General features: G+C 36.5%; 1 protein-coding gene across 2 annotated transcripts in view; it reads right to left on the bottom strand.

The window, feature by feature from the left end:
- LOC144440187 (dixin-like) overlaps positions 1-16,550 on the bottom strand; it is a 66,774-nt gene extending 50,224 nt beyond the window's left edge. Inside the window, exon 1 of one of the 2 annotated variants that reach the window (XM_078129478.1) lies at positions 16,139-16,550. In XM_078129478.1, coding sequence (XP_077985604.1) covers positions 16,139-16,441 — 303 coding nt within the window. In that variant the 5' untranslated portion in view covers positions 16,442-16,550. Of the gene's footprint in view, positions 1-2,364; positions 2,493-16,138 lie in introns of those variants that run through there. The other variant, XM_078129479.1, reaches the window with a different exon arrangement.
- Between the last annotated feature and the right edge of the window lie 2,632 nt (positions 16,551-19,182).

Genomic DNA, 19,182 nt, shown 5'->3' on the forward strand with positions numbered 1-19,182 from the left:
GTTAAAAACTACTTTGTCTTTCAAGACTTGGTTAAAAGTCCTGAAAAAAATGTAATAATTCCTAACAGTAAGGACTCTAACAGGGTAAAGTACAGTTCACAACAATAACATCCCAACAAAACCTTAGTTATGGGTCAGTAACCCAGGTCAGCAGTTACACTCATTTGAATTTCAGATTGGCATCAGTTGTCACGACAACCAATGAAGCTATCCCAGTACTTCCATTAATGGGCCAGTCAAAGCTGTGTACTCTAAGCACAGTTATAGGACTTAGACCAAACTGAGTTGAAGTCATTAACCACAGTAATAGTCCTAATAAAGTGTAAGAATTATTTAATGAGATGTGTCTATGAAAGGACAGTTCTGGTATATGTATGGCCTACTTGGGATTTGATGGATCATTTTGAAGTAATGGGAGCCATTCTGCTTCACCATCTACACCAAGTCTAAATGTTTGATGTCAGTTTTACTGCCATGAAACATGTTTCTGTGGTTTTGGCCAAGACTTATTTTATTAGCAGACACATTAAAAAGTTAGATTTTTTTTACACAAATGAGGCACCCTATACAATTTGTAAAGGTCCCTGTCTGAAGTTAATCACAAAGGGACATGTCCACACACTGTATTCAGATTTACTACTAGTCCTGAATCATGGATATTCACAAATTAAAATAATTGGCATCAGATTCATCTCAGCAAAACAATCCCTACCATATCAAATATCAAATCAAAAGTGTGGTGTCATTGTTCATTGACTTTCTAATATGAAGAAAGTTGGCTTGATATGGAATCATTACTAAATTACTATATTTAGTATTTTTTTTGTAAGTACAAACTCAAGTTAAATTTGCTAATATAAATAAATTCACTACAATATTGGGTCTCACCAAGTTGGTATGCATGTTAGGAGAAATTACCCTGTCCTCATTTCAAATCTAATTTGAATCAAATTTGATTCATATGTCTTCGATAACTCTGCATCAAAGCCTTCTCTGGGTGGTGGTAAGTAATGATTCAAATCAAAGGAATTCAAATCAAGATAATCAGTTATTGTACATTTGACACGATATTCACATGCTACATGTACTAAAGTTATTTTCTATTTTTTTTCAGCTGCACAAACTCCAAATCAAATGATGATAGCATTATCAGTCTGTATTGGTATTTATGTGTTCTTCAGTTTTTATGTTCTAGATAAGGACATTCCTGAATGGTATGGACAACAACTTTGGCATTGACACTCACTGCTATCTTAACATACCACAAGTTGTCCTTGAAAATAATTGAGATAACTTTAGTGAATGAACACTTCACTGAAAATATGTTTTTCAACAGATTTCCTTTGAAATATTGTTGACTTGAAAGTTTCACTATAGGAAATAAATATATGCTTTACCAAACTAGAGAAACACATTTTTTGGTAACACATACTACATAGTACAGAATACATACATACATGTGCAGATAATAGAGAATTTGAAATGAAGGTCTTTCTACATCTTATAAACAACACTCGTCAGACAAAACGCTTGAAGATTAAAAGAACTTGAAGGGCTTTCATTTGTGTTTTTCCATGATGCTGTTTAGTATAATTCAACAATAAGGGTATTATTTGTAAAATCTCATTATACCACTTGTTGGTTTTAATAAAATCTAATAAGATTTCTGTTTATTTTACTAATAGGTGTGGTATAATTATCTCAGTACTTAGTATTTGCATTTTACAATACCTTCATTATATCATTGCATTGTTGTATTTGATGATGTTAATTTCAGGCCTGGAGGCTTAAGTATGTGCAAACTATTCGTGTACAGAATTTATAAAATATCTCAAATGTTAAGGTGTTAGAATGTTTTACCATAGGGGCTATGGTTTACACAGACTCTGTAGTTCTGGTGTGAGAGGAAATGAATTTTGATTAACATACAGTTGAATACACAGATATGGTAATTTTAAGAATTGCAATAATTGTGATTAACTTGTGATGTGTGTGATGTATGCAGCCTTGTAGAATGACTGACCTTGTCATCAGCCCAATTTCTGAGTATGGCCTTTCTATACAATAACATTAGAGACCTCTGTGCTCTTATGAACCACAATGTCATCTTTTGTTGATTTCTGAAAGGTGTGAACATACAACACTGCTGGACGTCCACATTACAACCTATCTGTTTAGGTTCTCCTGCTGTGTTTTACACATTTAAAATTCACCTGCTGTATGTTGACAACATGAACATGCTTGTAGAGTCAATATCGCACTCTATGTAAACGTTGCCACTATGTTTACCAACCGCTATTTCTGACTTAAAAGTACTGTACTGGCTAAAATTTGATTAATTTTTGTTGAAAATACAAAACCTACCGTCCATTCTTCCCAAGAATGTGATGACGAATGACCTTTCCTCTGGTGATGAGATGTAACTGCAGTCATTTTGGAACGATAATAGTTGATTCCCCGTACACAGAAATAACAATATGTCTGACCATTGATTTTCGTTCAAGTGTATAGGTTATGTTTACAAAGTGGCTGTTCTCACGTCAATACACTCAGATGATGATTACAACTTCCTGTGTAACGGGAAAAACAATTTTCACTCTTGCCAAAGGTGTGTCAGTCGTGTGGTACGGTCGATAAATGTAACAGGGGTAGCGAGTAATTTAGGAATTCCGTTTTCTACGCGTTGCTGACTGTGTTCAACGTTCTGTGTAAAAAGGCAAATCTTTGGAAAATTGCGTTCGTGTCACTGACTCTGCAGAAATCAATCCAAAGAAAGAACGATGGAAATGTATACGATTATTTGAAAATTGGCAACTTTCTGTTGGTATGTTAGTGTATAACTTACACTTTAAAAGCACGGAATCCGAGATATTTCGTCGGGAAGATTACAGAAACCACCTGTTATTAGGCATGAATTTTAATTGCATGTGTGAAATGGCTACGTAATTGTCTCTTGTATCGGTAGAACTTCTGACACAATTAATTGCGTAACTTTTGTGGGTTCGTATCCCTTGTTTTCTTAGCAAAACAAAAACACTGGACAAAACTGAATTTGCACAGTGTTTCACTTTTTGGCTTCGCTGATCGTGAGCCGCTAACGACGAATCACTTTGACGTTCAATGGTTGAGGGAATCCCCGTCACTATCACTCGTAGACTTGAAAGTAGAAAACACTCCAATATTCAAGGTATGCCAACAGAATAAATATTCAATGCAAAAGTGGTCAATCTGATGTGATAGTTATTTCTACTTTTGACATAAATCGTATCTGTTGTCAAAATTCGGTGAACATCTTCTGTTTCAAAATGGCGGAGAGCAGCTCACGTTGAATTCACACACACGTTCTCCATGAGATGTTTTTAGAGTGATCCTTAACTTAGCTGCTACGATAACGGCGAACAACGAAGTGAATAAGTACTAATTCCGTGCTTCACAAATCAGAAAGTGTTTGGTGTTCAGTGGCAATTAAAACGACGATGCACAGCAAAACTTATCTCACGTACGAGAGCACTGAAGATCGTCGGAGTTGAAGCATCAAACAAAACATTCCCGCTTAATCAATACATTCATTTATGTAGCTCCTTCGATCCTTTTAACAAATGCCAAATCGATTTCACTAGTTAGCTTTGACTGAACATGGAATTGTCTTCGCAAATTAGCACCAATTTCCTATTGCTCTGCTCCATGACTTTTGCTGCACACATTACGTTAACGTTCGGTTACAATGTGGAAATTTCAAAATGGCGATTAACGTTGATGAATAATTCATGATTTACTCATCATTGTCACAGAGGTGCGGTGAATAAAGGGGGCGTTCAGATAATTCTGAAGATGTCCCTAAGACTGTCATTCAAGCCGAACTAAACTATGTATAAACGAAAAGTATCGTTGGCTAATTACACGCTTTACATGAATAGGGTAAAGAAAGCACAATAAATTTCAAACAGTTGCTATACATCCCTCCAAACTAAACGTGCAATACCTGCGAACATAGAATGGTTACATCCGAAAATCCCCAAACAAAACTTTTGGAGGCTTTTCCAAGACCGCCGTGACAGACGGACTATAGGACTGGATATTCAAGCTGTTTGTTTTACGCATTATTCTACTTTTTTAAAGTGGGGTGACAACAAGTGAACAATGCATATACATTGTCTGGGCATAGAAGTGAAGATTGTGAAAACCCGATTTACAATACAGATTCAACTGAAAATACTTCTAGTGTGTATGCTTTACTGGACGCACTGATCCCCAAAACAACGGAGGAGCGGTGGTTAGAAAAAGAGGGGGTATGAAGACAATTAAACAAAACAGGGACTGTTTTCTCGGGTTCAACATAACTGTTATTATTCATTTAAATCTTCAAGGTTGATGTGGATAACATCACAAAACATAAACAAATCGCGTATATCACAAACTCTTTACACACGCTGTAGTTTGTTTTGTCATAGATCATGTTGAAAGGTCGAAATCTTATTTACATATCGCTACTTCTGATTAACTTTTTGAGATTCATCTAGACTTTAGACTTGACCATCGGAATAAATATAAACTTTTTGATATTTAGAGAGGATAAATTATCCCTTCCCCTGTTGTCGCAATTTTTTTACTCAATAGTTCAAGTAATATGGTGTGATAGTGATAGTTTCAAAATAGCCAGTCTTGTTCTGAATAATGTATAAAATTCTTAATTAAGGAAGTTAAACTGAAGTACAGTGTCCACTCTACAAGGAATGTGGCCGCGTTTAAGTATATGGCGTTGTTGCCATGGCGACAGTTGCCAGGTTACTCTATCAACTTGGTGATAGATTGGCGAGGCATCATATTTCACGGTAAGGATATGCATGTGATCTTTATTTCCTCTATATTCGTTTTAAAAAACACAGACTAGCTATGTCAGAGAGAGCCTATAAACCCTTGAACGACGTTTATGTGACTGAAGACCACTTGAACAAATGAGTTCACAGCTACACTGTATAGGTGACCCACTCTTGGCAAAAGTGTTGTTTTTTTCAAGGACGTCCGAACATAATCATAGACGGCGATATCATGCTCGAATGCACAAATTAAGCGTTATCAATTGCAATATATATAATACTGACACAGGTCTTTAGCACAAAAATCAGACAAAATAAACAATACGGAAATACTTCCCTTACAGTTTTTTACCACCTAGTACACATACATTATTGTTTAGTAATCTGTATTCTCTCAAAGTTCACTTCAAACGGTACATGTCCTCGATTATGCTGTGTAATTTGATGCCCTGGTATTTTCAAATGGTATCCCCTGGGACCCGGTAAGTGACCTGGTAAGTGACCCGTATCACACATGATATACTGTACGTGATATTCAAATGAACTACCGACATCCCATCCAACATCCAATCCTTGGACGAGCGCCCTCTTCGACAGATGTGGTGTGGTATGCACACACCTTTCCTCCGACATTGTTTCATGTTTAGCTGTACATTACTAAGAGGTTTTTCATAATGGCAACCGATTTCTGAAAACTCATTTCTACACATAGCTATAGTTGGAATATTTCACATTCCACATATTATGTAGTTGTAAATCATACTGAACTTGAAAAAAAAACTTTCTTTCCATAGTAATTCATGCTGTAAATTTGAACCACGAAGAAAAGCACACAAGATATTTACGTTGTATCGTTAATAACAATGTAAAGAAAAACGTGCAATGTAGCAAGTCTATACATAGACCCTACACCAGTGTAGGGTCTATGGTCTAAACTAAGACTTGAAGAAACATGGTAGCCGTATAGTAATAATGTCACGCGTGGCAGATTACAAATTAATAACACTCAAAAACTTGAACATTGTCATGATAATTAATCATATTTATATCTCAGAACAGAATAACACACAAGATTTGTAGCATTGCCATGCCATTGGGCTTTCGATCTGTTGACAGATGTGATTTGTAGATGTGTCATGCTGATGAATATCGTCGACCAAGACACACCCAAAGGTTAAATTTCAATGCTAAACAAGAAAAAGCATTGAACTACAATTATTCGTTATAATCTTTGGAAGTCAATTGATCTCCAGATCTCATCAAGCCGATGAACATCTAACTGAGATCAAAACCATAATTATAAACGTACGTGGACACACTGCGTCAACCATGACAAATCACGTTAGTCGGTAAATTTAATAACCACAAATAATATATCATCGCTTATTAGATTAGCACAAACAAAATTCTATGGGAAAAGGGTATACGAATTTCAATAATTTTCCGTGATGACCCAGCAATTGCAAGACCTTTTTCGTCTTTTCTCAGCCATTCATTCTAATAATGATATCATTTCATCCCAGTACATAATTATATACTAAATTAATACACAGGCGTGATAATTTACAATATTTTTGGTAATTTACGACCAGTATTAAAGGCAAGAAGTGTTCAGACGTAGGATGTCTGAATGATCGTGATTTTAACAAATTGATATGGAATTTATTCTAATCAAAACATGAACTAGATAACGTACATAGCGGCCGGCAATCAAATATCACCATTTTCATGTTTCAATCATATCTAATTTAATTGATTTGTGCAACATTTAACGTCATCATTTACACCGATAGTATCAAATCATGAGCCCAGCATTCTCGCAAACCAGAACACATACTTCTCTGTTGAACCAACTATGTATGGCGCCCTCTACGGACAGGTATGTCTGTCACTCGAATCCTCAGCAGCTGATCGTTCTGGTCAATTGGATCTACTTCACCTGTCACTGACTATACGTGAACAAATGGTACATTATATTCAGTATCAGGATTACCTGGATTAGTCGGATTACTCGCTCCTTATAGTCAGGGGTCATGACCCCGGTTGCATAGCAACACAGAGTGTTATTGTTTGTACGTCATCGTTGTTAGCTAGGTTTATGTTCAAATTCCTACATTATCTCTCATCAAATAACATGTATTACAATCACTTTGCCGTTGCTTTGAAACAAAATAATGAATTTCACAACTCGATTAAGCAGTCAAGTAAAGTTTTCTGATTGGAGAGAGTTCGTAGAACTTTAGAGATTCAAAGTTTTAATAAATTAATATCAATATTCATTATTCCTAGAAATATAAATATATTAATTATTATGTTACAGTGTAATGATAAATGATTGCATGATTAGAGGTAACTGACTCAAATAATCGAGTTTAATCTTGCTGATTGTTGTATCTTTCAAAATAATATATCCATTTTCTGGAACCAATTCTATATATGCTCGCAATTACAGTTTCTTCAGTGCCATCACGTGACTCCGTCTTTCCCGACACTCTGATCTGTGAAATGTAATTGCTGTTTTATATATAAACACCGGCTACTTTATAAACACTCGAATGAGTATTAAGAGGGCTTTGAATTTGTCCGACGATTTCTGTATTAAAGTCCATTGCACCGTGACAATGTCACTATCCATACAAATTACAAAGGTCTATCCTCAGCTAGATCCACAGAGACACATGTATTGTTCAAAGTTGTTTTGTCTTGTTAGAACCATAGATTAGTATGAGTAAAATACTCTATAAAACCAAGCTACCTACATATGAGTATTGCAACATACTTCGTTTTTGTATAGTAGGAAGGTGCTCTATAGACGTCAAAGGTATAATAGACCAGGTAGTTGTCTTGCCGGTATTACTATCTTAAGGAGCTGGAGAGATGAAAGCTTCTTGAGATAGTGAGATCAAGACAATAGATAGCATGACCAAGATATTGATAACTCTCTTGGCTATACGACTATAATAAAGATATATTCTGGAAACCACGGATAGTCTCTAAACCAGGCTAGTGTAAAGAATACGATTCTCCGGCTCTCTGCTCAGACAACTAAACTAGTAAAGAAAGACATTTGAAGAGTAGACCTAGTTTTAATCTGAAGTTCATCATATGTAATGATATGTACGGCGGTGTGATGAGAGACACTAGGAAGGTCAAAGGTCAAGTATCAGAGATAGGAAAGCTTAATCAGGTAAATCCTTCTCTGGTGAGTCTAGGGGGTTATTGAACTGAAGTCAAGTAGTGGTTTTAGACTGTGTAACATGTCTATATTAAAATCCCCCAAATTGTGTGAGAAAAGAACTGTTAACAAAACAAACAAACAAACAATATATTGTATCAATGGTTTTGCACTGAGGTGAGATCTAATTTGAATTTCTATTGGTCAAAGCTCATTTTAATACACAACTTACGATCCGAGGCCCGTCAATATTTCTTAGTTTATGGTAAGTACAAATTACTATTGAATTCGAACATTAATAAAATACATAAATAATCTGATTGTAATACATAAATGAATACATATTAATTAGCATCGGGTCGGTGCACTGGATTTCACCTAACAAGAAATTACTACATCAATGTCTAATATCTCTTGTTCGATTTGAGTAGCTCTGACGATCCGAGTATTTGTTCTATGGATTTACTTGTCTTCGCTTTAATCAAACAGTGATTGCAACCTCAGACCACTAAAAGAATTCTTTTAAATAGTGGTCAGAGTTGTAACATATATTGTATTTCATTCCCATGACAACACCGTCCAAGACATACAACTGAAGAGGTGTATATTTCGTTGCTTCAGCGGAAAAATGTACTCTGACGTGCAAGAATGTTCATTTTTATTAACTTTATGTATCTCAACCAGTGAGATTGATTAATATCTCAATTCCAAGACCCTGTCTGAGATTTATTTACTTTTACGACAGATGTAGACTACAAGTTGAAGATTTTGTTGAGCTGGGTGACTACAAGTTTTGTTCTGTATACAATACAACTACTGTAGGCTTTACTAGACGACCGAGAGATACCCTGATATCATTGACTGTACATAGTAACAAACTACTTGACGATGAACACAGGCAGAGAATCTAGACGAGTGACACGAAATCCTCAAGACATTTGAAAGAAAATAGGCAAGTCACCGACTCCAGTTGACTGCTGTCACCACCAATAAAATAAAATATTGAATGGTTACGAACACTCGTCTTTGTGGGTGGACAAAGAGTGTTTCACTAGCCGTCTTTTTCCGAAAATACCATTCATCAAAAAACTTTGTCGTGTCTCCTTTTTTGGGATTTAATGAGAGTATGAATGTATTTCCTTAATTTGTGTAAAATTGTAACTTGTTGCAAGATTTCAAACTTCTGTCAACGTGATAATTCTGAATCGGTAATATCGGCTGATTTCAATCTCTCAAATATAGTAATTCACCAGTCTTATGATAAATAGATTTGATATTCTGTGTGTATTGGGGCAGTTTGTTCCTCAAACCATCAATCATGGCATTGTTTATATTTGGCTGGTCTGGTCACTATCTTTAAAAAATGAAAGTGTAGGGCCGAGGCTACTTATAGAGGAGTCAAGTAGCGTGAATGGTATTCACACCATGTAATAAAGCGTGCGATTTAGAGGTTCTATTCACAAGATATAAACCAAGACTCTGAAGTGTCCGTTGTAAGATCTATGGATAAGTCATAGACAGTGAACGGAATGTCTGCACCTACTCTCTATGGATATAACATACGTGTATATTCACAAACGTTTATCAATAGCTTCTTTGGTGATACACACAAACGTTCTCGCATAGCAATATAGCAGAAAGACTGATCTCTTTGTGCCCTATATTGTACAGCATCTCTATTGTCATGGCGATTTGTAATATTGAAATAAAAAAGTAGTCGGCATTATACTATTAATATTGGTTTCATGTTCCATAACGGGCGGATCGCTATGTCCCTTTTACAATTATGAACAAAATGTACACAGATTTTGATGTCTGTAAGTTGAACCAATATATTGTAAAGTACTTCAGACACGCGCACACTCACTGGCTTAAGAGTTTTATCACTAAACAAATAAGAATTATATGTGCAAAAAGGGCCTAACTTTATTTTTTTCAGTTTTCACAATCTTAATTTTGTTTCGGTGTGATTTATGATATTACAAAGGCCGATCTTTATTCTGAAAGATAACTATTAGTAAGTAAAAAAGTAAAATGAAGGTTCTAACCCGGTGTCAAAAGCCGTTCTTTATTCTGAAAGATAACTAATTTAGTAAGAAATCAAATGGAGGTTCTAACTCGGAGTGTAAAAGGTCTTGCCTAGTAAAAAAATGTTTCATTTTGTCATTTTCTAGACTTTTCTCAAAAGTCATGATGACATTTTTCGATAAGTTGCTGTTAGTTCTCTTAACTCCCCAAACAATATCATGGGTGAAGACAGATGATAAGTAAAATAAAATACGATTTAAATTTGACTTAGGGTCATGAAGGTCTAGTGCCGAAAATACGTTTTGGACATTTTTCTCCAAATAGCAATTCTGCCATTAGGCTCTTATATGACACTAACGATTTCAATTTAGTCTGTCAAAATCTGATATAGATACATATCATATCATATTATCATTATTATTATTATTGTTGCGGTACTCACATGTCTTTTAAATTCGTTGGTTTAAAGTTATTCTAATATGAATACAGCTTACAGGAAAACTTGAATTGTTCGTTTATAAACTATTTATTCTCAGATATCGTGAATAAAAAGTTGATTTCATCAATTTTTTAGCGATGTCTCATTTTACCCTTAGGAGTGATGGCATGGGTCATTATTCTGTATTTTCTCTAAATCAGTTTTTTTATCCCAATCTGATTCCAATCTGATGTCACAGTGGTGAAAGTGGCCTGATTTCTTTATTTACCTCTATTTCCATCTCTTAGCTACTGTAAAGTTTGTTTTCGATTTTGTTGCGCCGTGTGATCGCCACCCTCTCACTTGAAGGAAGGAATGGGAAGACGGTGATCACCCGGAACAACAAAATCGAAAACAAACGACATGAGCGATTGAAATAGAGGTAAGGCCTACAAAATAATTGTTTGGTTCCGGTTACCCGACCCCCACCTAATTTTTCACTGTCGACCCTAAACTTTTTTACGTAAGGCAAAAAACAATAAACTCGCAAAGATTGTGAAGTGTGACGAGAAATAGAAATAGTGGATGCGGAAACTGAGACCAACGTAAAAAGACAATATAAAACTATTCTTAAAATCTGTAATGGCTGTACATCTGATAGAAAGAAACTAATAACACATAAGCCATTTAGAAAACATGAACTAGACACTCCCACATGAAAAAAATATATAATAAAATAAAATTTAAAAAAAAAACTACCTACCCCACCTATTCTTAAATTGAGCGTAATCGAAACCACTCAATTTTTTATTAGGCGTAAATAAAGATATCAAGCCGCTTTCCTCACATCAGATTTTTAAATCAGATTGTTCTATATCCCTGATTTTTAACCTGTGTACTCATTGATCAGTATCTGATGTAATAAATGCGTACATGTTTATAAAGTAAATATTATGACATCAATTTGTTTGCTTATGGTGTGATTGTGTGACGTCACATGTTGTATGACCCTATATAACCTTCAGTGTGTGTGTACGTGTGACTAACTTCATGGGTTGAGTACCCCGTATGTTGATTTTACTTACTTAATAGTAATTTGATATCGATTTTAGAATTTGTTTTCTTGGTGTTAGTTTTTTATTACCATGAACAAGAGCGGATGTTCTATTTCGTTATGTATTACGTCAATATTATTCCTTGATGTACAAGGATAGATTTTATACAAGTCATTAATTTTTACAGGGATATAACAAGTCGGGAATAGAAAACAGGAAAACCCATATCTGGATACTTGACAAATCTGTTTTTTGTCCACAGACAGATCAAAAACAAAATACCATAAGTTAGACAAGCAAGGCAACAACATTTTCCAGAATAGAATAGAATAGAATAGAATAGAATAGAATAGAATAGAATAGAATAGAATAGAATAGAATAGAATAGAAGTATAGAGTTATTAATAATTATATTGACTAAAAGCAGATAGTTTTTAAACAACAAAAAATTAACAATTGCTCTTGAATGTTATTCTCATATCGACTTTGTGATGCGATGGTTGTGGTAGTAGAGTAGCAGTGTTTTTGGTTGTATTGTTGTAGTTGTACTTTTAGTACTACAGTTTGTAAATAGAATGTATTTCGTCGTCGAAGTGCTAGTTTATTCTGTGGTTAGTATTATTTAGTTATTGTAGTTGTGGTTTAATATACCTCTCTCTCTCCCTCTCTCTCTCTCCCTCCCCCCTCTCTCTCTCTCTCTCTCTCTCTCTCTCTCTCTCTCTCTCTCTCTCTCTCTCTCTCTCTCTCTCTCTCTCTCTCTCTCTCTCTCTCTCTCTCTCTCTCTCTCTCTCTCTCTCTCTCTCTCTCATTCACTCTTTGAAATCCTGGCAGGTAGCAATATACATTTGTTTTTGTTTTTGTCACCAACAAAGGTGGATCATATCAGACCGATGATACATATAAATATAGTAGATCATTAACCTTGAGTTACGATTTAGAACGGAAATCGGTGTTTTGAACGAATGTTTACATGTATATTCTATTGAATATGTTACCTGCCGTGATTCTATCAAAACTGTGACCTCCTTGTAGTCTTTGGACACCTTTACTCGGGACGCGTTTTAAGGTATACAATGATCACAAAAGAAGTTTCTTTTCTTATACTTAATAAAGATGTGACATCTAACAACAAAACAACATACCACTGTGAGAGTCATTCAACCACTCCTTCGGAATTTCCTTGGCACCAAATATACAACGTATTTATCTGGCATTGTCTAGCATAAAAACACCATAACAATTAGCGTCGATATTTGACTCGGTTTGGGGACAACACAACAACACAAGGAGTTATGAGACCTATTGTTACACCTACTACAACAATGGAGGGAAATATTTGCAATAATGGGCTAAATGTTAGTCAACCGTATCAAAAAGCACTTCAACTCTCATAAGAAACTATACACCAGAAAGCAGTTGAGGATAGTACCACTCTTAAAATCATCCACTCGGAAGAACGCCTACACCAGCCTGCTCTAGAAGCTAGCTCTTAAATAAAGCCAGATAGAAGTCTACTTCAGCACGTTCAGGATCGATTTATGACATGGTTCACAATAGATATGTGTCAACGATAGGAACGACCTTCAGATAATTGTCTTCAGTTCAATGGGTAAACTGATGAAACTAAATGAATTGTTCTAATAGCAAACAAAAACGAGACGCGTATTAAATAACGTTTTTGACTGGGTTTGGTTGAAATAATGTCAAAGTTCTGGACAAGATGTCCTGCCAACTAAAGAGCTGTGAATGTTTGACAGCATTTAGTTGTAGAACTGTGGTTGAAGCACACTGCTGAATAATGTATAATTAGTGGCTGAACTTTGTAGACCACTGAATCTTCAATTGTATTTTGAAAGATGTCCTCTAATAACCCGTATGTAAACAGCATGAGTTCCTAAGTATTTTTTTATGATTGAATAACACTGTGTAGTCAAATGTTTGTTTATAGAATGAATGATGACGTGTCTGTGTTTAAACAGATACTTACTGTCTAATCCATTTATAACTCACCGTGTCCACTATGGACTACTCTTAAATGGGTTGTTCTATATTGATTTGGTCAATGGTATTTACAGGTATTTGTATGTAATGAATTCTAAATGATTGGTTAATGTCTAATCTGTTCTTTACATATACACCATGACATGTAATTATCAAATTGCATGATTTATTGATGATAATAAATATGAAAATTGCCAAAACAAATAAAATACATGTAAGTTATTATTTGCCACCTTGAGCCACTGTCAATGTTACACGTTGGTCTTCTTCTTGGTAAGATAAGTGGTGGTGGTGGTGGTGGTGGTGGTGGTGGTGGTGGTGGTGGTGGTGGTGTCGTTTGTGTTATTGTTGTTGTTGTTGTTGTTATTGTTGTTGTTGTTGTTGTTTGTGGTGGTGGTGGTGGTGGTGGTGGTGGTGGTGGTGGTGGTGGTGGTGGTGGTGGTGGTGGTGGTGGTGGTGGTAGGGTTTTTGTTATCGATATCCATCACACTTTCAGTTTGGTACACCTATGAATTGGTCAATGAGATTATGTCTCATAGATTTTAAGTTTGGTACACCTATGAAATGCATGGACAATGTCCCAATGAGGTATAGCTTATATTTTTTCTCTTTCAATACTTATTTCGATTGTGAAGGATTTTACTTCACTACTGTATCACAGGTTGGTTCAGTTTAATGCCCTATATATATTTATTTATTTCGTTTCTTTACCACAGTCCATGTTTTACATTTCCTTTTACATTTCATAAAAAGTTCACAATTATAACCAATTTCCTCCGTCCCTGAATTAAACCTCACACCACTACTAAAGAACTGTATACGAATACATAATAGATACCAACAGGAAGTCTAATGTGCGGGTAATCCTTGGACAAACTCACAAACACTTGCTATCATATTTATGACTATCATCACCATCCCTCTATTCCCCATCTTGTCTTGTCAAGAAATGTTTGGTCGTTTTTACATCTTGTAATACGACATACAGTCTCATACCTTAGTGCACCTTTATAAAACCTATTTGCATCAACGCCCTACACGCATCGCCAAGAGGTGATTTTACGTTAACTGTAGATACCCTAACAGGAAACTAGTGTTGTAGCTGACCTTCTTGTGGTCGGACGATGTTCACCCCATCCCCCGCTCCGTCCCTTTACCGTTAAGAGTTTCGCATTTCCAAACCAACGTCGATTTATCACAGCCTTCAGTAAGGCACATCAAACAAGTTACAAGTACTCGTATTAGTTACCGTTCACCTTGCCATAGATTAATCTTCAATACTGGCGTCTATGCTAGTCAGGAGTAAATTGGTCCGTGTTTTCATTGAGGTTGAGTGGCCTCTATAATGTACAATAGTGATTTATGAGTATCTCGTTATCGGGACACTGGGTTCAACTTGTTCTGTTCCTCGTGTTGGGCTACCCTTCTTAGACTTCAGTCAGAGTGTAAACGTTCCATTAGTCTGTGTACATTGTACCTAACCCTATCAAAATATTTTGGAGAAGTTTCGTGCAATACAGGGAACACTCCCCAGCCCCTGGGGAGGGTAACTGACAATCGTTCGAATAAGGCGCCAGTCGCTACCAGTAACTCATTATGAATTATTTTTAGTAAAATGAATATAGAGTAGATTAGCTAGGACACAGTGTGATCATGATATGGGAACCAATGTTTATGTTTTGTTGTACCAAAAAACGGTAAAGCCTCGGAGTTGTGACACCTGTTGATGTACGGAGTTCTAGGGCGACGTTTAGTCACTAAACATACACACCACAAAGAACGCCAACTTACTACAAACGTAACAATGATGAAGTTTAGTGTCTACATAGACCAAACGTGACATTCCTAGTTTGCTTGGAAATCCAAATATCACCAAACCTCCATGATAATGTTTCACAAATACTTATCTGTCGAATGGAGACCACAAGGTATAACTTAGATACTGACAATACTGAGATTCAATTCCTTGACCTAGGAACTTCTGCTCAACATCGTTGATGAGTGGGTAATTTATTGTAAACCCATATTTTACTGCAAGGTACATTGAGTATAATTTATGACTACCAATCTCCAAAAGAACGTGTAAACTTAACACACCGATATGTATGTACCCCACTCACTATTTGCATTCATAAGAACGCCATTATAGCTGAAAACTTACAGTCCAAAGGGTACAAATGCACCATGACTGCTTGGTGTCAATTTTCATTTGACAGAGAATGGAGGTAGCTACCTTGGTGGACTATGTGAGTGCTTAGTCCATGTTTGTCATAGTTCTAGTGTGTCTCTAGTAGCGCTTTGTGGTTTCACGAATTGTGAAAATCTTGCTAACAATATCATGACTAGTATGGTATGTAACTAGTGGCTTGTTGTCTCTTTATGTCACATTTATCGGCATCACGCCCAATTGGACAATTCCACAATCGATTGTCCACGTAAACTTTGTCAATGTTCTCTGACATCCAGGTCGAGTACACTTGTGGGTCGACGTTCGGTTGGTAATTTTTAGCATCGTCGTCAACATGTGACGATTTATGCCACTTTGTTAATTAATCCCACGCGATAGAAAATTAATGGTGATTAGAATAGGGCTTAAACTAACAATACAAATAAATCACAACACTTCAATTAGAAAAAAACTTACCGTTTGCTGTTGTTGTTCGAGGTAGACCTTTTGAAGTCTTAAATTCGAAAGCGACGACCTCGGTGACGGTGACAGCGACCGATCCAGAACGGGTGTCGCCGGACGGCTGGGACTAATTCCGGGTGTTGTTGGCCGTATGAGAAAGTCGCCATCCGCGACATCGTCATCATCATCGTCATTAACTATCATTCCCCCAGGTATAAGAATTTCCCTGCCAAGTTTTTGTGAACGAATTCCTTGGGGAGATATTTGTATGAATTCACCGTTGATGCTGTTAGTAGACGAGTCACCGGATGACTCCATGTGTATACTGGTTTGGAAAAGTCCTTCAGAGCTGACTTGAAACTGTTACTGCCACAGGCAACTTAGCACCTAGAATATAGAGTTCACCTAGGTCACATGTACAAATACCTCCATTCCCCCTTGTCGTCAAATCCTGTAAAAATCAAACTTTTGTGACCCCACTGTAGAAAATTCACATCTCCGACCAAAGTTTGAAATTCCAACCACTCAAAGCAGAATGAAAACTAGGAAATTCCTGGCATGGTTCTTGTCGAAAAGAGTCGGTTTACCTTGTATACGCTGAGTAGCACTTGAAACGTAACGAATAAACAACAAACCTCCACAGCGAAGTTGTTAATTCACAACGGCCGAAAGAGACGTAATATATACATCCACGTACAACTAATTGTGAAGTAACCTGTCTCAGCGTGTTCAGGTGATTAACTCATCGGACTAATTCACACTTTTATCGTCCGTGTCAAGGTTGATGATAACCCGCTGTCAATTGCCGGTGAAAAGTCTAATCAATACTTGCGACCTAAATTGTGCTATCCCGACGAAAAGTGAGTAAATCCAACACAATGAATACGAAAAGAATACAAATATTGTACAAATAGGAACTGTATACCACCATACCCCCTAACCTCACGTCGATGGACACCCATTCAACCGTTTGAAGCACACTTTTTTCCTGAACGTTGTCAATTTCAGCGCAGAACTTCCTAATGCATCCACTGGTAAGATAGATATACGTCTAATGTAACACATTCCAAGCAAAAAATTCACGAACAAGATGCGAATTTGGACATTTTCCATTTTGCTCCATGGCAACTGTCCGACGCCAAGACGTTGATGTAAACTGTTATGAAGCTGAGGGGTTCAAAGCCTAGTTAATACATAGCCAGCAGACGCTAAACTGCATTATGGGAACAAAACAAATAGTTTGACACCGGTGAATAAATAAACAAAGTTACAGTTACCGTATACGTAATTATATTTACTTTACCTATTATCAACCCGGACTCAGTTGATCCCAATACGCTCGACAATTAACAGGTCTCCCTCAATCATTTTCAAGATATGGGCACGGATTGGAGGTGTGTTTTCCCACACGTCGTAAAGTATATTGCCCCGAGGCGCTTTAGTTGTTGTGATTGTAAAAACAAAGTAGGTAAAGGAATGACTGGTAATGCACACACAATAACATGAACCCTAAGGTCCGCTGAACAAAAACAGAGAATAGTGAGTGTTTCCTAAAGAATAGTTCGAGTTTTGAAGTAACGGGATAAACGTTATATGGTGAGTATTTTTATCAAGGACGCGAAAATGGATTGCATTCCGCTACCTCTAGATCTTTCCACTTTGAAAGTTTACTAATGGGGCCACTGAAAAAGCTATTGAAAGTAGTAATATAATATAACATGAATTAATACACACACACACACACACACACACACACACACACGCACACACACACACACACACACACACACACACAATTTACGATATACTTGTAACTAACTGTTAGTACAAGGTGGAAGCTTGGAGGACGGCGCATATACGAAGAAGCACAGGCACTCGAATCAATGTGTATGATTTTAAAAAAATGTTAATGCTTATTCACTATACACCCCCCCCCCCCCAAATCACACAGATTGATTCGAGTGCCTGTGCGAAGAAGAGGGAGATATATGTGACATGAACACTGACAGTAGTATTCTTGCAACGTCAAGATATACAATGTAGAACACTACAATATTATATTACACTGTAACGGTAATAGTGGTAGAATTATGTTTAGTTATTATATATCATTTTCACACACTGTGACTGTACCTAAATAGTCTAGTTCCAGACAGTGACAGTATTACGTATTAAATACTTCATCTTAATCCAAATTAAGATGGAGATTATGATGAGATTAAGGTAAAGTATTTAATACGTAATACTGTCACTGTCTGGAACTAGACTAGTGCCCAAAGTACTTCACATACAATCATTATCCCTGGTACGGACCTAGAGTGCCACAACCGACCCTTATTATATTATTCTTCCCCAACTCTTTGCGAAGCACACAATCCATCGCAGCCTTTATAAACGCATAGGATTAAAGCATTCACATTGCAACCTCTATCCTACCAGGTCCCCAATTATACAGCTGGGTTGACTGAGGTACAGTCATGGTTCAAAACTTGCCTAAGGTCTTTAGCAACCAAATGGTAGTGCGGGACTTGAAACTGCAACATGCAGATTCCAAGCCGGTCACTCTAACCATTCTACCACTTTATATATTACCGTCTCGACATGACAAAAAATTACAATTAAGATGACTATCGAGTTACCAGTAATACAAATATAAATGGAGTCTGGGTTGCATTTTTTGAGAAACCAAAGATAAAATGTCTTCCCAAACTAAATCCACACAATGGTTTTCTTTATATCATAGATACGGATGACGAGACACAATTTGTCGTAAACATGTCATATATCATAGTCGTAAACCACAGCCTCTTTTACGGCACCGTCCAAGACGCACCAGTCGTACGTGTCACGGATGCAAGTATCAGTTATGATTTGCAAGAATGGTAATATACATGTTTCTGAATACCACATATAGTGACGACTGCAAAATAAATAATGGATTAAAATTTAAGGACCAGGGATAATATATACTTTATCCTGTTTTGCATTGTAGTCTATGTTGTATTTCCAAGTACAGTGTTGTATTTTAGTACAGCTTTGGTTCACCTGTATAACTCCCT

The sequence above is a fragment of the Glandiceps talaboti genome, chromosome 9, assembly GCF_964340395.1.
Source record: "Glandiceps talaboti chromosome 9, keGlaTala1.1, whole genome shotgun sequence".
NCBI classification, from domain to species: Eukaryota; Metazoa; Hemichordata; class Enteropneusta; family Spengelidae; genus Glandiceps; species Glandiceps talaboti.